The sequence below is a fragment of the Mobula birostris genome, chromosome 11 (assembly GCF_030028105.1).
Source record: "Mobula birostris isolate sMobBir1 chromosome 11, sMobBir1.hap1, whole genome shotgun sequence".
In the NCBI taxonomy this organism is placed as follows: Eukaryota; Metazoa; Chordata; class Chondrichthyes; order Myliobatiformes; family Myliobatidae; genus Mobula; species Mobula birostris.
In genome coordinates, this window is record NC_092380.1 from 17,225,750 (window position 1) to 17,250,172 (window position 24,423).

The following is a 24,423-nucleotide window of genomic DNA, read 5'->3' on the forward strand; positions in this document are numbered from 1 at the left end:
TTGCAAATCACACTATGAATAGTTTCTTTAGTGTTGCTGGTGACTTCAACCATGCTAACCTAGAAAACAGCCCTGTCTAAACTCTATCAGCACGTTGACTTTGCTGAAGGTGAAAACACATTCGACCTGGTTCATAAACACAAGAAATTCCGCAGATGCTGGACATCTACCAGCATCCATGATGTATACAAAACCGCTCCCAGTCCCCAAGAGGGATTCTTTGACCACTGATTAACCCAGTTCAAAGGGAGATAAAGGCCAGGCCAGAATGAGAAACGTCAGCATTGCAGGACTGCTTTAAAAAACGCGGACTGGAACACTAACATCAATGAGATCAGTGACTGGCTACAAACAGAAATGCTTGTAGAAGGTGTCACTGTTATTAAACTCAACTACGTGAGGGTAAATCAGAAGTCATGGCTGACAGCAGAGGTTCAGACACGGCTGAGAAATCTGGATGTTGTCTTCAGATGAAGCGGCTGTCAAGTCAGCAAGAGCTGCACTTTCCTGCAAAATCAGGAAGACAAAGCAGGGTTACTCACCAAGAATATACAGACACTTCTGTGACACCAGAGACATCAGGCACGTGTGGCAGGGCACTCAGACCATAATGAGCTACAAGATACACCCTGCACGTCAGTGATGGTGACACTTCTCTTCCTGATAAGCTGAATGTCTTTTATGTTCAGTTTGATGCACAGGACGATGTGCTGGTGAAGAAGCTCCCCCTGCCAGCCACCGAGGTGCAGGCACTCTGACCAACCACAGCTGATGTGTGGAAGACCCTAACCAGGGTCAACCCACATAAAGCAGTGGGGCCTGATAATGTGCAGTACCTGGTCAGATGCTGCGGGACCGTGCAGTCCAGTTAACTGAGGTTCTAACAGACATCTGCAACACCCCTTTGGAACAGTCCACTGTCCCCTCAGTCTCCAAGGTGACGAATATCATCCCGGTATCCAAGAGGGCAACAGTAACCTGCCTCCTCAACCTCAACCATCCAGTGGCACCGACCACAACAATAATGGTGTGCTTTGAGCAGCTGGTTGTGATCCACCTTAGATCCCATCTTCCTGCTACATTGAACCCCTTCCAGCTTGCCTATCACTTAAATCGGTCCAACGATGATGCCACAGCCTCTACACGCCACTCCGTCCTATCCCACCCTGCAGAATGGTGCCTCATATGCCAGGATGCTGCTTATCGACCTCAGCTCAGTGATCATCCTTCAGAAGCTGGTGGCTAACTATCAGCACTGGGTCTCAACGTCACTCCCTCTCTAACTGGATCCTGGACCTCTTGACAGAATGGTCACAGTCAGTCTGTGTTGGCAGAAACATCTCTAGCTCCATCACATTGAGCACCGGTGCCCCCCGAGGGCTGTGTGCTCAAGCCTGCTGCCGTTCACGTTGCTGATGCGTGACTGCACCGCTAGATCCAGTTCAAACTGAGTCATCAAATTCGCTGATGACACAACAGCAGCTGGCCCGATCAACAACTATGATGAGATGGCTTACAGAGAGGTGGAGTGGATGGCAGATTGGTGCGGCCACAACAACTTGAGTCTCAACGTGGACAAGACCAAAGAGATGATTGTGGGCTTTAGGAAGGTGCAGGGTGACCACTCCTCACTGCACATACACGGCTCCTCCGTGGAGAGCGTTAGAAGAACCAAGTTTCTGGGAGTACACACAATGGATGATCTCACCTGGTCCCTCAACACCACCTCTTTAGTCAAGAAAGCACAGCAGTGTCTCCACTTCTTGAGATAATGGAAGGCCCCCACCAACCAATTCTAAGAAATGCACCTTGAGAGTTTCCTGATCAGCTTCATCACTATCTGGCATGGGAATTGTATGGCATCTGACCACAAGTACCTACAAAAGACTGCGAGGACTGAGGATAACTAGAGTCTCTTTTAGAAACGTAGAAAATAGGTGCAGGAGTAGGCCATTCTTCTTCCATCAAGAGCACTGCTTACCGAAGTCACTTAGCATTATCAATGGTCCCTCCCATCTGTCCAACAATCTCTTTGACCCCCTATCATCAGGATGGAGGAACAGCAGCATTAGGACAGGAACTGCCAGGATGGGGAACAGCTTCACCCCCCAAGCCACAAGACTACTGAACTCCCTGCCAGCACCCAGGTCTCATCATGCATGAAGCACCAGTAGTGTTATACTGTTTTTACTTCTTAAACTTGTGTCGCAAATGCACCATTTCATTTGTTAATTTACTACTGGTAATATTACCCTATGTATTATGTGTGTGATTTATGCGTAGTGCATTGTGCACCTTGGTCTGGAAGAACATTGCTCCGTTTGGTGGTATACACGTCCACGGTTGAATTACAATAAACTTGAACTTGAGACAAGAAGATACAAAACCAGAGCAGGAATAGGGCAAATGGACTTTCTCTGACACCTAGAAGGATTATGGCTGATCTGATCTAGGCCCAAATTCCCCCTGACACTATCACATCCTTGAATATATGCAATGACCCAGTCGCCACAGCTCTCTGGGCTAATGACTTCTTAAGACTTGTGAACTTCTGACGGAAGAAATTCCTCCTCATGTCTTCAAGAGGAGAGGGATTTCTTCTGAGAGAGGAAGGCAAAGTTGTTAAAGGCTTTGAAAGAATTGAAACTAAGATGCTGGTAAGATGGTCGAGAGTGGCCTCTTCGGGTCCAGTTACAGACACTGGAAGTGGTGAGAGAAAAGAGAAGTGCAGCAAGCATGCTAGGTCAAAGGCTAATCGCTGCAGGCCAGCCCTCCTGTCAATACCATTCTCCAATGTTCGCCATCTGGAAAACAAACTGGATTAGCTTCATTTGCACCTGACCAAGTGAGAGATGAGAAACTGCTGCGTACTTATTCTTACAGAAACGTGGCTCCAAGACAACAACCCATGCACCATCAATCTTCAGGCCATGACACTCAAGCCTGAAGATTTTTTTTTGTGACTGTATGTGTTGCGTGTGACTATATGGACTGTGTTCTGCACCTTGGCCCCAGAGGAACGGTATTTCGTCTAGGTGTACACGTGTATGGATGAATGACATTAAAACTTGAATTTGAGTTTCACGTTTAAATGAATCCAATGATTTCCCTCCTTCAAAACACATTCCAGTGAACAAGACATTGATGGGGGGAAAGAAAGAAGGTGGAAGCAGACAAGCTTTAGGAATCTGAGGATATGGGGTGGGATAGTTTCAGACGATCTGATAGACAGCAGAGAGATGGGACAGTAGAGTTGATGGGAAGGGAATAGCAATATGCCCCATCTGGATGGTGATGTGCTGGTTAGGCTACTGGACTGGCAATGAGTCATAGAGCACAGAAGCAGGCTTTTTAGCCCACTAAACAAATACTTACAACGATCCAGTTTTACTCTCCACACTTTCCCAGATTCTACCACTCAACTACAAACTGGGGGCCATTTACAGCAGGCAACCAACCTACCAGCATGAGTGCATTTGCGATACGGAGAGGAATCCCACGCGGTACAGGGAGATCATGCAAACTCCACCCAGACGATGCCCAAGGGCAGAATTGAACCTGGGTGGGCAGGTCTGTGAGGCAGCACTTCTGTGCCACCTCATGTTCTGGATCACTGATCCCAATCCCACCACAACCACTGGGGTCCTTAAACTCAAGTCATTTAATTAATGCGGAATTTTATAAAGCTTATCTCTGAAACTGCCCAAGTGCCATAATTCCAGCTAACAAATTCCTGGTAAGATGGTGGCACTTGACTGCAGTGGCCTTTCTGTTTTTCCTATGATTGCAAGACGCTGCTGGATATAAATAACACCAAGTACTGCGTCTACCTCACCAGGGTGTTGCTGCAAAGCATAGGCGTATTGTGTAAGGTGTCGACACCTGCTACAGTCACCCAGGGAAGAAGGCGTCAAAAGCTGTACAGAGTCCAACAAACGGTGCAATGTTTCCCTTAAATATTTTCCTTGTGATTGCAAGACCCTGTTGGACGTGGATAAATAAAATACCGCAAGCCCAGTTCATTGGTGAGACCAATGTCGGGGGAGCTGCGTGACCTCAGTTGTTGTGTGAACCAGGCCCTCATGCCCTGGCGTTGCCTATTCTAGCCACTGAGGGAAGAAGGCGTTGGAGACAGATTGGGAGAGAGCAGAGGCACATCAGGCACACTGGAACCCGTGCTGGGTGGGGTGCTGACCCCTGCTGTCGGTGCTGCTCTCCAGAGTTTGGTCCCGGAAGACAAGCTGGATTGCTTTTATCTGCCGCAGACACACAGCAAGATAAGGAACTGCTGCCATACTTGTTCTTGCAGAAAGATGGCTCCAGGAGAACACTCCATGCACCATTACTCTTCAGGCTATGTTACACAGGAACCTGTGCTAATACGTATTACTTCTTGTGACTGGATGTGCTTTCGTAACTATATGTGCTGTGTGTGACTGTAGGTACTATGTTTTGTACTTTAGCCATGAAAAAACTCTGTTTCCTTTAGTTGTATACGTGCGTATGGTTGAATGTCAATTAAATTTGATGTAAGGGAGGTCGCATTGAGACACTCCGTGCCTGTGGGTGACCAAGAAGCTGCATGGAGGTAGGCACATGTAGATCCTCACAAACCTCCACTAGATGCAAGGGAAGCCACTGCCGCAGGTGTCTGCTTCTGACAGGCAAGAATGGAACCAAGTTTGGACAATTCTTCCCAACTGCACTAAGGTGAGGTGTTGGGGGAAGATTACTTGCCTGAACGAAACTATAGGGAAGGTCGACAACAACCAGAGGGAATAAAGTGCCACCATTACCTTGATAAATAGAAATCCAACTTCCATTCTGATTCACATAATAAAGTAAAATCTATGGAGCTTGGCAACTACATTCAAACTGCGAGAATCTCTGCTAGAGTTTGCCAGAAGGCACATGGAAGACTCTGAAGTCAGCTGGAAGAAAGTTCTATGGTCTGATGAAACCAAAATTGAGCTTTTTTGGCCATCAGATTAAATGCTATGATGGTGTAAGCTCAAAACACTACATATAATCAAAAATACACCATCCCTACCATGAAGCATGGTGGTTGCTGCATCATGCTGCGGGGATGTTTCACTGCAGCAGGCCCTGGAAGGCTTGTGAAGGTAGAGAGTAAAATGAATGCAGCAAAATACAGGGAACACTTGGAGGAACAACTGATGCAGTCTGCAAGAGAACTACGACTCGGGAGATTTGTTTTCCAGCAAGGCAATCACCCCAAGCATAAAGCCAAAAGCTACACAGGAATGGCTTCAAAACAACAAAGGTAATGTCCTGGAGTGACCAAATTGGAGTCCAGACCTCAATCCGACTGAGAATTTGTGGCTGGACTTGAAAAGGGCTGTTCATTCACGATTCCCATGCAATCTGACAGAGCTTGAGCAGTTTTGTAAAGGGGAATGGGGAAAAATTTCAGTGTCCAGATGTGCAAAGCTGGACACCCATCCACATAGACTCAAGGTTGTAATTGCTGCCAAAGGTGCATTTACTAAATATAATTTGAAAGGGGTGAATAATTATGCAATCAATTATTTTGTGTTTAATTATTGTAATAAATTTAGACAAATTTGTAGAAATTTTGTCTTCATTTTGACACGAAAGAGTCTCTTCTGTTGCTCAGCGTCAAAAAAGCCAAATTAAATCCACAATGATTCATTACTGTAAAACAATAAAACATGAAAACTTTTGGCGGGGAGGGGGGAAGGAGAGTGACTACTTTTTATAGGCACTAACTCAAATGAAGTAATTTCATTTTTACCTACCTCTAGTTCTAGTCTCATCTAACCTCAGTGAAAAAAGCCTGCTTTCATTTACCCTATCTATACCCCTCATTATTTTGTATACCTATAAATATCCCCTCATTCTCCTACGTTCTAGTGAATGATGTCCTAACCTAGTTAACCTTTTCCTATAATCTAGGTCCTCAAGTCCTGACAAAATCTTTGTAATATTTCTCAGCACTTTCAATCTTATTGACGTCGTTCCTGTCGGTAGGTGATCAAATCCACACACAATACCCCTGCAAAGCCAATATCTAATCCAATTTACTATCTCATCCTTTGTTTGCAGAGACTTCTTGCTTCTGAATCAGTAAAGAATGAGGAATGTACTTTAAAATATTTTCCATTACACTGTAGAAGTACCTTCTATTCAAAGCAGCAGCCACACCATCTCATCAGGGACAATTAAATACGAACAACATATTCTGGCCTTGCCAGCAATGTCCAAATTCCACAAATGTATAAAAGACCAGGGAGATCAGCTTTTACTTCCCAGGGATTATATTTTGCCAACACTGCCGCCTCATTCTTTGTGGCATTTCACACAAGCTTTTACAGGACTACAAGCACCGCATTCATAAGGTAACAGGAGATTTCTGGGAAATCTCAAAGCATACTAGATCACATCAGACCTAATATCATTGCTTACCTCTTTAGAGCTGCATCTGGAGTATACACTCTGGGCGGTCCCTGCTTCTTCTCCAGCTTTATAAGATCATTGAATGCATTCCTAAGTTGTTCTTCTTGTGTGTACTAGTAATTAAAACACATTTCTTCATAGGAATTCAGTTTAGGAAAAGCAACTTCAACTGATTAAAAGACAACTTCCTGCTCTCCTGCTACATGTAACACTGTCAGTACTTGGTCATTCTTTCAAACAATTTAGTCAAATTGTTTTTGTTTCAGGTAGATTTATCATTAATCTCTCATCCCCTCCTCACACTCCACATCTTACCAAGCTATAAGATCATCCACCTTCACAAGTATAATATTGTTTCCACAACGTGTAAAGTGCTGTAAGAAACAAACCTTGGTTAAACCTTTGTCACCTCTTGGTCCGATTATTGTTAACAACCTGCTCAGGAACATGGAGCAAACTCCAGCCTGTACCAGGCTCAGCTTTCTGTGCCCGCCTCATTAGAATGCCTTGAAATGACATCAGCCAGGTCTGTCATCTCCACTTGTACAATAAAATCCCAGCTCTCATCTTTAAGTCCCTTTTTCTTCCCTATTCCTACCAATGACCCAAGCTCTGGTTTACCCTGAGGTCATTCCCCTTATTGTGGCTGCTCTCCCACCAGCACCACTGGCAGTCAACCCTTCAGTCTCCCGGGACTACTCACCAAATTCTTCAGTCTCTCCCCATCTTGCTCTTCTGCTTTAAAAGTAATGATCCCCAAAGCTATCCCTGCAGCAAGTTTCTGTCACTCTCCCTAACCCCACTCCATGCTACAGTATCTCCTTCCCTTCTTTATCTTTCTGCTTTTATTATCCTTCATATACTTTCTAACTGTCTCACAGGTCTGCATCTTAAGACTTGCTCTTTAATTTGCCCCAGTTCTGAAGGAGATCTTCAACTCAGAAAATGACTGCTGTTTCCCTCTCTGTAGCCATGGCCAAGTGTTTCACGCATTCTGTTTCAGTCCAGACTTTCAAAACCCAAAGTAATACTCAGCTTCTGCGTGTCGTGCACCTCGGTTAATTGTGTGGAAGTACAATGTGAACTACAGAAAACTACAGGAAATGTTCAGCAGTCAGGCAGCATCTGTGGAAGGTGATAGAGTTAATGTTTCAGATTGATAACCTGAAACATTAATCGTTTTTTCTTTCGCAGATTCTGCCTGATCTGTTGAGTGTTTCCAAGACTTTTCAGTTTTTATTTCATATTTCCAGCAACTACACCTTTTGGATTTTCACAGGCTAAAGCTGTGTTGTCAGGAGCGGAAGCACACAGAACATCTACAAGAGTGCTCAAATTCCTTAATTACCCCATTCCACTGGAAGAACAGTTGCTTTAGTTTATCATTGGAAAGGGAACTCAACACATGGAGCTTTGCAAACCTAATTGGACTGATGGTCACAGTGGGTTTATCCAAGAGCACAACAACCTTGTCATAGAGTTTGGGGGCTTGTGTGCCTCAGTGACCCGGACAGCTATGTTGGCTGGAGTCAGGGCTTTATGCTTTGGCTCTCGGTAGGGTCACCCATGCCAAACAGGTCAAAGGGTAAAGACCAGACCAAGAGTGGTCCATCGATTCTCCAAGTTCGGGGGTTCAGCTCAGGGCTAACAACCCTGACTGGTAAAACAAAATTGTTAAGGAAACAACAATGAAGAATCCTTCTAGAGTGTGACGGTCCTGAATCTCCACCCAGAACTGACAGTAGTGAAAATAACTGAACGTGATAAAGGAAGGCCTGAACGCCACCAGAGATTGAGGACCTTCACTGCTGCCCCAAATGCCAGTGGTGTAATGGGCAGTAAGTAACTCACACTGGGTTTATCTAAGCTATAAAATTTGACGTACGTAAATCACCTGTTAGCTTGTGTATCAGGCAACATATTTATGCTATGCATAATTTAAAAATATAAAACTTACTTCAGTAAGCGGGAAAAAACCATATGAATCCAGCAAGATCAGTTTATCCACCATCTCCGGGAAAACTGAGGAGAACTGTAACCAAGAGTGAGCGTTGTAGGTTAATTGGTAATCGTAAGTCGTCCCGTAATTCGGCTAGGGTTAAATCAGGGGATTGTTGGCGGTGCAACTCAAAGGGCCTATTCCACGCTGCATCTCAACAAATAAATAACCAAAAACTTTGTCAGATAAAGATGAAATGATGAGAACTATGGAGCACAGACACTGGCCCTTCACCACAACCAGTCCATGCCAACCAAGGTTACAATCTAAGCTAGTCCCACTTGCCTGCATTTGGCCCAAATCCCTCCAAACCTTTCCTGCACGTGTACCTGTCCAAGTGCCTTTGAAAAGTTGTAAATATACCTGCCTCAACCATTTCCTCTGGCTGTTCCTTCCATATAATGCTTACCCTCTGGGTGTAAATGTTGCTCCTCAGGTTCCTATTAAATTGCTCCCCTCTTACCTTAAACTTATGCCCGCTGGTTCTTGATTACCCAACCTCAGAGTCATGTGTATACCAGAAACCATAAGGTTTCTTTTATTGATAGTTACCTACATTCAAATTCCCATTTCTTTCCATTACCTTTCCTTCCCATATCAAAATAATTAATAGTTTATGCTTTGTGTAACAGCACATCTGGTACTGACACTTGTAATGAGAAACTTCTCACTACCAGGACATCAACTTCCATCATGTTCCACTACCCATAAAACTCCAACACAAATTTATAACATGTTAAGTATTTTTAAGGTTGGGTTTGTCTCTCCCACAATTTATAATCCCTAACAGCCCTCTATCAGGAATTAAAGACCCACTCCCAAAACTGACATCTACTGACAGCGTTGGGTCATTGACACTGATGTCACAGTGCTGTTGGGTAACAGTGCAAGGATTACTACATAGAAGAACTTGGTCTTCCAGTTCAGATGGGCGAGCCAACACCATAGAGTAATTGCTCATAGAGTAATCACTGGAACCAAGGTCAAACCCTCCAGCAATTAACTAGCTCAGGACACACCAGTATTGTCATTCCTAGGTCAAAGGCACTTGGGTCATCCACAGCCAAGAGGCCAAGCAAACCCCACTTACTCCTGCAAAATCTGATGGTCAAAATCCCTACCAAAGGATGTCAATGTAGAACACCAAAGAATAGTGGCAAAATTTAACTATGACTGCTGGAATGAAATCAAATGCAGTACTCACCACTCCTCCGACATTGCCCCCTGGAGGAAAACCATGGAAAATATTAATGCCTGATGAAGAACTATATCATTTACAGAACAGAAACAAGTGATTCAGTCCACATGCTGTTTATATTCTGCAAGCCTCCACACACCCTCTGCACCTCAACCTACAAGCACAACTTCTATTCCTTCCCGACCAGCCCCCAGCCTCATGTCTTTATCAGGACCTCTTAAACAGGATTTCAAATACTCACCTTGTAGCAATTTGGCACAAGTTCAATGGAGACAGGACGGCTGGAGGCAATACCTGCAAATGAGCTACCAGCTCAGTGAAGTTGCAACAGCAAGCTAAACAGGAAAAGCAGCATGCAAAAGGCAGACCCAAGCGATCTGGGTAGAGCATACTCGTCAGGCGCTCCAGACCAGTTCAGAAGCAGGTGAAAACCTGGCCAGCAGGAGCCACCTCTGCTCTCCAAGACTGCTTTGAGCACACTGACTGGCACATGTTCAGGGAGGCTGCAGCCGATGGCGACTCTAACAACTTAGAGGAGTACACGGCATCAGTGACTAGCTACATCAGCAAGTGCATTGATTATGTCACTGTGGCTAAGACCATCACTACACATGCTAACCAGAAGCCATGGATGACCGCGGAGGTGCGTACGCTGCTGAGGACCCGTGTCTCCGCCTTCAGAGCAGGCGACAAGGTAGCCCTAACAACGGCGAGGGCCAAACTGTCCCAGGCCATCAGAGAGGCAAAGCGTGCACATGCCCAGCCAATCCACAGCCACTTCCAGGACAGCGGAGACACGCGGCACATGTGGAAGGGCATTCAGGACATCAGCAACTACAGGACAACATCACCTGACTGTGCGGGTGATGCCTCCCTCCCAGATGCGCTGAACAACCTCTACGCTCGGTTTGAGGCGGATAATGATGTGGTGGTGAGGAAGACCACCCCTTCTCCAAATGACCAGGTGCTGTGTCTTACCATGGCCGATGTGAGGAGAACCCCGTGCAGGGTCAACCCACGGAAAGCTGCTGGACCACACAATATTCCCAGCAGAGTGCTTAGGGGATGTGCAGACCAACTAGCAGAGATTCTCACTGGCATCTTCAACACCTCCCTGAGCAGCGCCGTTGTTCCTACTTGCTTCAAGGCCGCCACCATCGTCCCCATGCCGAAGAAGTCTTCAGTGTCCTGCCTCAATGATTACTGTCCCGTTGCACTCACATCCATCATCATGAAGTGTTTTGAGAGGCTTGTCATGAGGCACATCAAGTCCCTGCTACCCCCCTCACTGGACACCCTGCAGTTCGCGTACTGTCCCAACCGTTCAACAGACGATGCCATTGCCATCACCCTCTACCTGGTCTTAACCCACCTGGACAAGAAAGACACGTACGCTCAAATGCTGTTCATAGACTTCAGTTCAGCATTCAACACAATCATTCCTCAGAAACTAATTGGAAAGCTGAGCCTACTGGGCCTGAACACCTCCCTCTGCAACTGGATCCTAGACGTCCTGACTGGGAGACCTCAGTCAGTCCGAATTGGTAACTGCATCTCCAACACCATCACACTGAGCACGGGGGCCACCCAGGGCTGTATGCTCAGTCCACTGCTGTTCACTCTGCTGGCCCACGACTGTGCTGCAACACACAGCTCGAACCACATCATCAAGTTCACCAATGACACGACTGTGGTGGGTCTCATCAGCAAGAGTGATGAGTCAGCATACAGAGAGGAGGTGTAGCGGCTAACAGACTGGTGCAGAGTTAACACTGTAGCTGCAATAGAAGGTCGGGGGCTATGACAAGTGTCTAACCTCCACACACTACAAAATTCTGTCCACTAACTACCAGACACAGGTCAGGAGTGGGATGGAATACCATCAACTTGCCTGGATAAGCGTAGCATCAACACCTCTCGAGATTGTTGACATCACCCAGGACAAATCAGCCCATTTGGTCGTACTCAGTCCCCTCAGCCACTGATGCATGGTGGCTGCTCAGTGCATCATCTACAAAATACTCCGCAGTTACTCACCTAGACTACTCCGTCATTGGCTCCCAAACCCAGCACCAAGTCAGCCCCTGTAGGGTACACAACTCCCTGCAAACTCTACACCAAGTAGCACAGCATCCCAACTTGGAAACACATCGCTGGAAAATTGTCACTACTGAGAGCTCGCTCCCCAACAGCACTGCAAGTATACCCACACCTCAAGAACTGTCACATTGAAGAAGACAGCTCACCACTACCTTCAAGGGCTAGCTCAGCCCGTGAAACACACACACCTTGAATGACTATAAAAGAGTACTTTGCAAGGACTGCAGTAGTTCAGAGCAATGGCACTTTACAACTTTGAGTACAATTAGGGATGAGCAATAAATGCTGATGTTGCTAGGGAAATCAGATCCCACGCCCTTCAATTTTCAGGCCTTTTGATTTTATCAGCCTGTAATTTGCATTACATTATCAATCTTTTTCCCCAGCTCTATGTGTATTGGACCGCAGTACTGGTGAAGTTATCACTGATTCTGTCTTCAAGGCTCTATACTCTGAGGTAGAAGTGCGATCTAATGACTGGACAACAGCAAACAGGTATAGACTACTCGCTGGCCCCCGACCTTGCTACACTTGGCCTGAGCTGTGTTCATGCAGCTTAGTAACATCCGGTGAAAGGGTGCTTGCTTACCCAAGCTGTGGCTCAAGATGGTGAATTTCTTCCAGTTTAAGTCTGCAATAGAACATAGAACAGTAAAGTGTAGGAACAGGCCATTCAGTCCACGATATCTGCACCAGCTATGTCAATCTAAACTAACCCCATCAACCTGTACAAAATCCATACTCCTCTATTCCCTGCCTGTTTATGTGTGTCTAAGTGTTGCTATCTTATCTCCTAGCACTTTCCTCAGCAGTGCATTCCAAACCTTCCAAAGCTCTGTGTCCATACATGGCCTCCTCTACTGCCACGATGAGGCTAAATTCAGGTTGGAGGAGCAACACCTCATATACCGTCTAGGTAGTCTCCAGCCCCTTGGTATAAACATAGAATTCTCCAACTTCCGGTAATTCCCTCCGCCTCCCTTCCCCTATCCCTATGTCACTCTGCCCCCTCCCCCAGCTGCCTATCACCTCCCTCATGGTTCCGCCTCCTTCTACTACCCATTGTGTTTTCCCCTATTCCTTCTTCACCTTTCCTGCCCATCACCTCCCTGCTTCCCCTCCCCCACCCCTTTATCTTTCCCCTTACTGGTTTTTCACCTGGAACCTACCAGCCTTCTCCTTCCCACCCTCCCCCCACCTTCTTTATAGGGCCTCTGCCCCTTCCCTCTACAGTCCTGACGAAGGGTTCTGGCCCAAAACGTCGACTGATCGTTTCCACGGATGCTGCCCGACCTGCTGAGTTCCTCCAGCGTGTTGTGGGTGTTGCTTTGACCCGAAACAATGACTTCTCATTTCTGGCATGGTAGCGTAGGGTTTAGTGTAACGCTGTTACAGCACCAGCAAACAGAATCCTATTCTGTCACTGTCTGTAAGGACTCTGTACACTCACTTTGTGATCACACTGGCTTGCTCCAGTTTCCTCCCACATTCCAAAACTGTGTGGGTTAATTGATCAGGTCACAGGGGGGTAACTGGGCAATGTGGGCTTGTTGGCTGGAACAGCCCATCACTGTGCTGTACCTCCAAACTCAGCCAAGACCAAATTTCCCTCCATAGCTGCTGTCTGAGTTCCTTTAGCATTTTAAACTTTCACCCGCCCACCTTCAATAAATAGTGGTCAAAACTTCTAACTTCTCAGCCAACTTTTTAAAAAATTACTTCTCCTCAGTTTTCAGCCTCTTCTGCAGATGCTGACAGGGGAAAAACCCAAGGACGGCAAATTAGAATTCTTTTCAGTGAATTTGATGAGTGAATGTCAGTGCTCAATCGTGCAGAATATTTAACTGAAGGGTGAGACCACAGTGCCGTGTTCTGTGTTCCATCCGCGTCGCCTACAATAATGAAGACAGCAATGTCAGGAAGATCTTCTGTGTGCTAAAGTTCCTCTCTAAAACCAAGTGTTCTGAATCACCCAACAATATCTCTTCAACATGCTTGAAGAAAGAAAACCAATTGCAGATGCACAATAGCTTTAAAACACCTAGCACTACCAAAATTAATGAAAAGGTAATACAATTGCAGGCCTGTTTACTCTAGGTTACTGGGTAGATGGCCCGACCAATAAGGATGGGAACTGATTAATAGTTGAGTATGGTTCTCTGCTCATAGTTGCTACCTGACCTGCTGAATATTTTCAGCATCATCACCATTATGTGCCATGTTGTTTGACATAGGCGATCATGGTCTCATGACCATGATTGTTCTTGGAAAATTTTTCTACAGAAGTGGCTTGCTATTGCCTTCTTCTGGGCAGTGACTTTACAAGACGGGTGACCCCAGCCATCATCAATACTGTTCAGAGGTTCTCTGCCTGATGTTCATGCTCACATAACCAGGACTTGTGATGTGCACCAGCTACTCTTAAGACCATCTACCATCTACTCTCATGGCTTCACACGACCCTGATTGGGGGTGCCACACCTTGCCCAAGGGTGACTTGCAGGCTAGCAGAGGGAAAGGAGCACCCTTATACCTCCTTCAGAGGAGGGTGCATCTCTAGCCCGCCATTCATTTCCAGCACTTCCTGTTTTGTTTTATCCCGATGCACAGTTCTTGTCATCTTCCACAATCTTATCAAAATGGACAAGCTTCACCCAGCACTTCATTCAAACGTATCGTTGTCCAAATCCAGTGTCCACTTGCTGATTACCAACCTATATGCTCTGAGATCAGTGACACTACCAGGGAGCACAGATCAACCCCACACCCAACCACATGCTGTCTCAAACCAACCACGCAACCAGAGACGCTGGGAACATGAAGCAAGAGCAGAAAATGCTGGGGATTCTCAAACCTGCTGAACACAGGATTTTGTTCCTGTCAAGGTTCTCAAGGGTGGGGAAACATCTCTACCAAAGGAAGTGGAAGGCACCCCGTCCCTCCGCTAGCCTGCAGGTCACCCTTGGCCAAGGTGGAGCCCCTCTTAGCCCCACCCCCAATCAGGGTCACATGAAGCCATGGGAGCAGGTGGGAATGGTCATATGAGCAGCTAGTGCACATCACAGGCCCTGGTTACATGACTACTGATGCCAGGCAGATAATCTCTGAAGAGCATAGGTAATGGTCAGGGTCACTTGTCTTGAGGACACTGCCCAGAAGGCAGCAATGGCAAACTACTTCTGTAGAAAAATATGCCATTGACAATCGTGGTCATGGAAAGACCATGATGGCCAATGTCATCCGACAGTGCACATAATGAACAAACCTGTTTCTCAGGTTTAACTGTGAATGGGAGCACTCGCTGCAAGATGAAACTTCTACATACACTGTTCTGGTAAACCAGCGTGGTCACTGCGAGACAGGCCTGACAATTAATCACATATGAATAGGAAACCAGACTTCTTGAACACCACTCAGCATCTTTGAACAATCTCGCAGTGACCATCAGCAGGCCCCACACTCACCCTCATACCCATGGTGAGCATCGGGAATAGGGATTCCTTCTCCACCTACACTCTTCTTGTTCTCAGAAATGCAACACTCACAGCACCAGAGACCCAGGTTTGATCCTGACCTCCAGTGTGTCTGTGCGGACCCTGTATTTCCTCCCTGTGACTGCGCAAGTTTCCTCCGAGTGATCTGGTTTCTTCTCTCATCCTAAAGACATGAAGGGTTGTAGACTGATTGAGCACTGTTAATGGTCCCTCATGTGTAAAGAGTAGCAGGATCTAGGGGAGGTTGATGGAAACTTCAGGAAGAATACAAACGGGATTAACCTAGGATTCAACCTCAGATTAGTATAGGATTCTATCTCTGCTTGCTGAGGCCAGGCAGCAACCCTCAAGACACTTCCTCTTACTTACCCCTTGAATGGGATCACATTCAGGAATATTAGCCCATTGTCTCCTGCATTACCAACCTCCTCAACTTTAGAGATCTCCCATCCACTGCCACCAACCTCAATTCTCTTACCTTGCACTGTTCGTTTCCACCTCCTCCACAAGATCCACAAAACCTGACTGTCTGGGTAGGCCCACTGCTCCTGCCCCACTGAACTCACGTCCTCTTACCTTGTCCCCCTTGTTTCAGTCCCTTCCTACCTACATCCGTGACACTTCACGTGCTCTCGATTTCTTCAACAACTTTCAGTTCCCTGGCACTGATAGCCTCATTTTCACTATGGATGTCCAATCCCTAAAATTTCTACCCTACCATCAAAGAGGCCTTAAAGCTCTCCACTTCTTTTTCAACAACAGACCTGACCAGTTCCCCTCCACCACCATCCTCCTTTGTCAGGCAGTACTGGTCCCCGCTCTCAACAATTTCTCTTTTGGCTGCTCCCACTTTCTACAACCCCAAAGTCTAGCCATGGGCAATAGCATGGGCCCCAACTATGCCGGACTTTTTGTGGGCTACGTAGAACAGTCCACGCTCCAAACCTTCACTGGTAATGCTCCCCAACTTTTTCTACACTACATTGCTGACTGCATTGGTGCTGCCTTGTGCACCCATGCTGAGCTCATCAATTTCATCAACTTTGCCTCTAACTTCCACCCTGCACTTAACTCGGTCAATTTCTGACACATCAACACGTCATTCCCCACAGCTTCTGCCGTCTTCAATGGGATCTTACCACCAAACAAACTTTATCGCCCTGCCCCCACTCTGCTTTTCACAGGGATCGCTTTCTTCTCGATTCCCTTGTCCATTCCTTATGATGTCGACTCCTTATTTCTCTCCATAGGTGCTGTCTTACCTGCTGAGTTCTTCCAGCATTTTGTGTGTGTTAGTATAGGATTCATGTAAATGAGTGATTGATGGTTGGCACAAATTCAATTTCTGTGTGGCTTTTTCCTATGACTCTATTGTATTGGAACCTCCTTGCGTTAAAGCAGAAAACAGTCTACTCCAGCCCAACCTCATGATGAAATCACAGCCTCTCACCCCAGCCAAAGAATAACAGAGAAATAAAATGGAGAAGGGTGGGTGAAAGGAACACAGAGAACGAGGAGAGGTGTGGGTGGGTAGATATGTGGGACAGCCATAGGCAGGGAGGAGTGCAACGAATGAGGGATAGGGAAAACTGATAAAAGAAATTCTGCAGATGCTGGTAATCCAAGGAACACACAGAAAATGCTGGATTCTTATGACAGCAAGAAGTACCTACATAACAAGAATGTTTGACAAGACTTAATGGAACGACTTGAGCAACGCACACAAAATGCTGGAAGAACTCAGCAGGTCGAGCAGCATCTATGGAAAAGAGTACAGTCGACATTTCAGGCCAAGACCTTTCAGTAGGACTGGAGGAAAAAATAACAAAAAAAAGGTCAAGCCCAAAACGTTAACTGTACTTTTTTCCATAGATGCTGCCTGACCTACTGAGTTCCTCCAGCATTTTGTCTGTGTTACATTGATAGAGATAACTGGACGGGTTGGATGATCAAAGCAAACACTTTTTCTGCAGTAAAATAATCAAATATCTATACTCCAATATCAACTTTGCATGCAATGTCAGCAAGACCAAAGAATTGACTGTAGACTTCTGGAAAGGGAAGTTGGGACAACATGCATTAATCCTTATTGAGGGGGGTAGGAGTGGAAAGGGTGAGCAGTTTCAAGTTCCTGGGCTTCATGGTGCAATCATAATGAAGGCTCCACTGCGCTATAGTCATTAGGAATTTGAAGACACTTCTACAGACGTACCATGGAGAGCATTCTGATTGGTTACGTCACTGTCTGGTATGGAGGTGCCTTTGCACAAGATCGCAAAAGACTCCACAGGGTTGCAGACTCAATCAGCTCCATTAGGGGCACAAGCCTCCCTCGCATTATGGACACCTTCAAAGAGTGGTGTCTCAAGAAGGCTGCATCCATCATAAAGGACCTTTACCACTCATGACACGTCCCCTTCTTACTGCTAGCATCAGGGAGGAGGGACATGAGCCTGAAGACCCACAGTCAATGTTTAGCAACAGTTGGCTGGCGGGTGGTGCAGCTGCATCAGCGCTGGACTTTGGAGCGAAGGCTCCCGAGTTCGAATCCAAGACTGGCCACCCCCTGAGCTTGCTTTCCATCCGTGCCGGGCTGAGCGTCGAGCTAGCCATTCGGTCTCATAAAAAACAAGGGTCGAGTCAGGAACGTTCATATCGTGACTCGGTTAATCCGAAAGGAGACCAATCCTGACACCACGCGCCAGACAAGAATGGCTGACTGTCTGGTGCGACACGCTAGGAAGGAAGTAATAGTTAATGCCCCTCTGCTATCAGATTTCTGAATGGTCCATGAACTCATGAACACTAAATGGCAATCCTTTGGCAGTATTTACTACTATAACTCGAGTGATTTGTTATGCCTGTACTGTACTGCTACCACAAAACAACAAATTTTATGACTTATGTCAGTGACAATAACCCTGACTCTCATTCTTTGTTTTAAACTACGACTTTACTGGATTAAATATCAAAAGAAATTCCATTCTGATGCGGATGAAGGATGGGAAGCAACTGTGGGTTTGATAGCTCTTAAATTTCACAGGCTTGGGAAGCTTGAGACCATTTGTTGCCGCCAACTTGTTGTTTCCCCAATCACAGAAGTGAAACTTACTCTCTGTTATTCTCCGCATAGCTAAGACGTATACCAGTACCTGGTACATTGCACCAGGAGGAAGGTGTGACGAGACCCCATGCCCTGGAAAGTCCGGCACCATGTAATAAAAATCTGAAAGGGGAAAGAGCAGTTAGTGGGCGTCACCTCTGTGTCAGACAAAGCTGGTAGCCCAGGGTGAACCAAACAATAGCCGCATTCGGAGGCAAAACAAATCAGGTAGCATCTGTGAAGAGAGGAAAGAGTTAACATTTCAAGCTAATAAATTTTGCACAAGTCAAGAATACAAAAATTGGTAAATCATGTTAACTCTTTACAACTTACTGACCAGGCAGATGTTTTGCGTTGAGAATACTATGGGAGATTAACGGGAATGAGACTGGGGTGAGCTTCTGTTATTATGAATAAGACCAGAGCTGGAATTGCTCTTGCTGAAGGAGAGGAATTTAACAGGAGTCATTCAAAATTACAATGCTGAGCAGAGAGTTAATAAGAAGAATTGCTTTCCCTTGGCTGCAGCATCTGTAACTCATAGATGGAGAAAAGAACCAGAAGGAAGAGATTTTTTTAAAAAAATGTGTTATGGTCTGGAACGCACTGCAAAAAAAGAGATGAAAAATATTTTGAGTTGCAGCTTCAAGCAGAGATTGAATAGGCAATTGCAAAGGAAAGGGGTAACAGTTATGATTAACTGAACAGCTCTTCCAGAGTTGGTATGGCCATGACAAGCTGTTTGGTCACTTCTTGTGCAATTTAATTCCAAGTAGGATTTTTTATACTCCTTTGGCACCTTCCAGATGAAGTAAAATTCATCACCTCAGCAGCTGGCATTCTGCTGTTCCACAGCATATGTAGCCTCAGATTCCTATCTTGTCCAGATAATATTTACCAAGTCAAACTCAGCAGGTTTTGAGGTTATGGTCCTTAGATTGCTGAAAAAAAGGGCTTCACACCAAGTCCCTATTGAATTCTCTACTGAATGCATTGACAGATTTACTAGAACCAATAGTGAGGTTAGGACGGCTGGCATAGAGTAATCAGCTCTGGACTTTGAGGCAAGTGGTCCCAGGTTAGAATCCGGCCAGCTCCTTGCGTGCTTTTCATCCATGCCATTGAGCATTCAGCTGTCAACTTAGCCTTGTAAGTGTAAGGGGGTTTTGTCTCTTATGTTACTGCCTAGGCTAATTAAAATGGCTTCTTTGTTATGTTATACTTTGGAATGCTCCTTTGTTATGTTAAATGCTGAGAAAGCCCTCCCGCTAGCAGTTTGTTGAATCACATTGCTGATAAGAAGGTGTTATGAACCAACTGGGATAGTTGTTATGTTTTTGGTGTATCTGTAAGATACTGTATGTGCGGGGTTTAGGGGCAGAAGGTGAGAGAGAGAGACAGAGAATGGACCAGGTGCTGTGCGTCTGCTAAGGGGGTCGGACCCCAAGGAGGGCGTTCAGCGAGGAGATGGAGACGGACTTGTGTGGAGCCTCTGGTCGACCACCGTTGTTGGTCCCAGGCGGCCGGTCGAGGTGGTCCGAGGGGTCGCAGGGTGAAGAAGAAGGGTACCGAGCTCCAACTGTTTCTGCACGAAGAGATTGAACTTTGATAAGTGTGGCGCCTTTTATTTTCCTTTTGTATTTTATTCTCTATTAATTATATAGTTCCAGTAATATCTATAAACTGTAAATCATTTAATCATATCTGGTGTAATGTCTGTTATTTGGGCGGGGTGGGGTACCTCACACAGCATCCACACAAACTAATTACCCAGTTTAGCGGGGCCGAGGCTGTTTCCCTAGACGACAGCGAGCCGAGCGACCCTGAGGGTGGCCAGGGGGGCTACATAAGAAAAAAGACCAAAACAAAAGGACAAAAATGTTAAAGAAGTGGCAAGGTTGGCACCCGGTGCGCCACAAGGCACGGAGAGGAACAACAATTGAGATTAAAGATACAAATCTTGAGGGCAAAATCCATTACACATTGGCACGGAACACAAACCTTGTCTCTATAACTTGCCATCATGACTTAACATTTTTCCTCTCAAATCGTTCTGTTAAAGCAGCACTGCACCTGTCAAAGGCAGATACACACTTTCCGAGCTGTGGTATCTGAAAGCAAACAGTTCTTCCAAATGGGGTCCCACCAAACCTCTGAATATCTGAATTATCACCTCGTCACACTGGAGTTCAATGTTCCACTTCAATGCTGATTATAAAAGTAATGATCATCTAAAGGACTAGAGAGCAAGGTAAGGTGAAAGTTGGTCGAACACTCACCGTCTGGGAGCAGCGGAATGAGCCGATCGAAAGTGTTTGCGTTATCTGCCCAGCCGTGCAGGCATAGCACGGGCTGCCCATCGGGGCGCCCCCAGGCTTTGGCCGCAATGTGGCCCCAGGGAACTGGAATCCTCAGCTCATGGCACAAACCTGTGAGGGAGGAACGGAAGAGACGTCAGGTCTGCCTGTGATCATCAAAGTGAGTCTCTTGGAACCCTTTGCACCGAAGCAACACATTGAAGGAAACACGCAGTTTATGGCAAAAGGAAAAAATTTAAAGGAGATGTGTGGGAATCTTTTTTTATATAAAAAAACACGCAGAGTGGTGAATGCTTAAAACAGACTGCCAAGGGTGGTTAAGGGGGCAGACACAATAGTGGCTTATGAATTTGCAGGAAGTGGAAGGATATGGATCACAAGCAGGAAGAAGAGATTTAGTTTAATTTGATATCATGTGTGACATAGACATCGTGGGCCAATGGGACTGCTCTTCCATAGTTTAGCACCGTGGCAATAGCGACCATCCCAGTATGCGGTCTGGTCAAATATGCCCACAGCTGCTGCAGTGTTCCCTCTGGACCTCTGGACACGAAACTGCCAGCTGAAGGCCACCCCTGGTACACGGAGAATGAACTGTGCTCTCAATATTCAATGGGATTGACATGAGGAAGGTACTGAGAGACTGGGTGCATGTCTCTGCCTCACAACAGTTTCTGCTGCTGCTTTACACTGGGGAAGGAGGCAACTGCTCACTCACTGCCAAAGTCAGGACTTACCACGCATGGCAGTGCTCGAAAACCACTTTGAAAGTAAATGCTTTTCCTTCACAGAGAACAGGAAACGATACATGTAGACCTATTTATAGAAAAAAGATGCAAACATCAATAAACTATACGAAAAAAATCTTAATTTCATTCCACTTGTATGCTTGTGAACTATATTAAGAAGTCACAATACATTAACCATTCCCCAATTCCCCACTCTGCTACCTTTGGGATTTTCACCTTTGAACTGTATCTTTTATGTCTTATATTCTGTGATTTTGCTCTTTTTTTGTTGCCGTTTACACTTTTTTTTGCACGGGGGGGGGGAAGCAGTTCTTTGATCAGGTTGGTTCTACTTTGTTTCATGACTGCCTGTCAGGAAGACGAATTTCAGGGTTCTATACTGCAAACATACTTTGATAATAAACGAACTCTGAATCTTTGAGCACCATCATGTTGTGATCGCCACTCTTCACAGGGTCTTCGATTACAATGAAGATGTTGGAATCTGGAGCAATGAATGATCTGCCGGAGGAACTCAGCAGGCTGAGCAACATCACTGAGGGGAAAGGAACTGTTGACGTTTGGGGTCATGATTTCATTGGTTTCAACCCAAAACATTGACAATTCTTTTCCTCCCATAAACGCTGCTTGACCTGCCGAGCAGACTCCTTGATTACAAGGTCTATTTAATCATACCTTATTATATACGACCAAACCTAAAACATCCTGCTTCTGCGTGGGCTCTACAGCATATTGCATGAAGAAACAATTCCACGAATTTCTCTTCCAAGTATCCACCGCGAGTTTGATTCATCCAATGTCCAGAATAAAATCAGCCATGCTAATTGGAGTTTCCCTACTACACACCTTTAATAGCTCTCCATTTCCATTTGGAAAGGCAACATTTCATGTCTGTAGAGCAATTCCACCCATCTTCTTAGGCCTTCTATTCCTTATTAACAGCTAACGATCTCCAATCACGATTCACTGCCATCGTGTCGCTACTCATCACCATGTTTATGCAACATGGACCTTCGGCCCAATATCCATACTGACCGCACTGTCTGTTGGATTGGTACATGGATGGTGCCAGTGCAAGTCGATGGGAGCAGGCAGTTTAAATAGCTCAGCATGGACTAGGTGCTGTCTCCAGAGACAGAGACAGAAAGATCAAGAAAGGGGAGGGAGGTGTCGGAAATGGACCAGGTAAATTTGAGGGCAAGGTGAAAGTTGGAGGCAAAGTTAATGAAGTCAATGAGCTCAGCATGCGTGCAGGAAGCAGCGCCAATGCAGTTGTCGATGTAGCTAAGGAAAAGTGGGGGACAGATACCAGAATATTTTTTTTTTCCAAAAATACTTTATTCAGAAATATTACAAAATAATTACATACAGGAAAAGAAAACCATTCGTTGACTGTGAGTCCTTATTCAATACAGTTATTAACAATAAAATTTTACCAGAATAGGTTTGGAACATAAGATTGTTCCACAAAGCCAACAAAAAGGCAGGCATAGCTGGGACCCATACAGGTGCCCATAGCTACACTTTTAGTTTGGAGGAAGTGGGAGCAGCCAAAGGAGAAATTATTAAGAGTAAGGACTAATTCTACTAGACGGAGGAGAGTGGTGGTAGAGGGGAACTCCACCCCACCAGCCTCTGGGCCAACATATAAATCTCCGTAACTTTCGCCACCTCCAATGGATCCCACTACTATGCACATCTTTCCCTCCCCCCCTTCTGCTTTCTGCAGGGATTGATCCCTACGCAACTCCCTTGTCCATTCATCCCCCCATTCCTTCCCACCGATCTCCCTCCCAGCATTAATCCTTGTAAGCGGAACAAGTGCTACACATGCCCTTACACTTCCACCACCACCATTCAGGGCCCCAAACAGTCCTTCCAGGTGAGGCGACACTTCACCTGTGAGTCGGCTGGGGTGATATACTGCGTCCGGTGCTCCCGATGTGGCCTTCTATAAATTGGCGAGACCCGACGCAGACTGGGAGATCGTTCCGCTGAACACCTACGCTCTGTCCGCCAGAGAAAGCAGGATCTCCCAGTGGCCACACATTTTAACTCCATGTCCCATTCCCATTCCGATATGTCTATCCACGGCCTCCTCTACTGTAAAGATGAAGCCACACTCGGGTTGGAGGAACAACACCTTATATTCCGTCTGGGTAGCCTCCAACCTGATGACATGAACATTAACTTCTCTAACTTCCGCTAATGCCCCACCTCCCCCTCGTACCCCATCCCTTATTTATTTAATCACTCACTCTTTTTTCTCCCTCTGTCCCTCTGACTATACCCCTTGCCCATCCTCTGGGTCCCCCCCTCCTTGTCTTTCTCCCTGGGCCTCCTGTCCCATGATCCTCTCATATCCCTTTTGTCAATCACCTGTCCAGCTCTTGGCTTCATCCCTCCCCCTCCTGTCTTCTCCTATCATTTCAGATCTCCCCCCCCCCTCCCACTTTCAAATCTCTTACTCACTTTTCCTTCAGTTAGTCCTGACGAAGGGTCTCGGCCTGAAACGTCGACTGTACCTCTTCCTAGAGATGCTGCCTGGCCTGCTGAGTTTTTCATGTGTGTAATTTGAAGGGGGGGGGAGAAGCGTTCCTTAACACCCAACTTGTGATTTTGCTGTACAGCTCTGGCCCGGGACGGAAAGGGACCGTGAAAGCGCCCCAGACTCCAGATCAAAAGCCGGACCCCGCGGGCCCAACCTGCGTGAAAAATAGGCCTGATGGCCCATTACATAATTGACAGCGGTCGGACCCAATCAAACAGCACGCTGGCGGCGTCCACTGGCGGGGCGAGCGAATTTGCAGCCTGTAAAAGCAAGAATTAACTTTGAATGACAGCTATTTCATCCAATCACTGAATGCATTAGTTTAGACACATTTTGGGGGAAGACCCCGAAGGGTGCCGTTCTCCACCACGTGATCTGTCAGGATTGGGAAGCGATATGCAAATTTTCCTTGCATTCTTTTTCCAAAATAAATGAAGTATTTTTTTTTAAAAAGCAAATTACAAACTGCTGGA

The 24,423-nt window shown here is 46.0% G+C and overlaps 1 protein-coding gene across 4 annotated transcripts in view; it reads right to left on the reverse strand.

Annotated features, from left to right (window-relative positions):
- serhl (serine hydrolase like) overlaps nt 1-24,119 on the reverse strand; it is a 37,404-nt gene extending 13,285 nt beyond the window's left edge. Inside the window, exons 1-8 of one of the 4 annotated variants that reach the window (XM_072271777.1) lie at nt 23,872-24,119; nt 21,388-21,466; nt 20,612-20,761; nt 18,342-18,455; nt 12,325-12,366; nt 9,642-9,661; nt 8,396-8,470; nt 6,448-6,551 (exon numbers count right to left, since the gene is read on the reverse strand). In XM_072271777.1, coding sequence (XP_072127878.1) covers nt 6,448-6,551; nt 8,396-8,470; nt 9,642-9,661; nt 12,325-12,366; nt 18,342-18,455; nt 20,612-20,761; nt 21,388-21,466; nt 23,872-23,964 — 677 coding nt within the window. In that variant the 5' untranslated portion in view covers nt 23,965-24,119. Of the gene's footprint in view, nt 1-6,447; nt 6,552-8,395; nt 8,471-9,641; nt 9,662-12,324; nt 12,367-18,341; nt 18,456-20,611; nt 20,762-21,387; nt 21,467-23,298; nt 23,575-23,871 lie in introns of those variants that run through there. The other 3 variants (XM_072271778.1, XM_072271774.1, XM_072271775.1) reach the window with 3 other exon arrangements.
- Between the last annotated feature and the right edge of the window lie 304 nt (nt 24,120-24,423).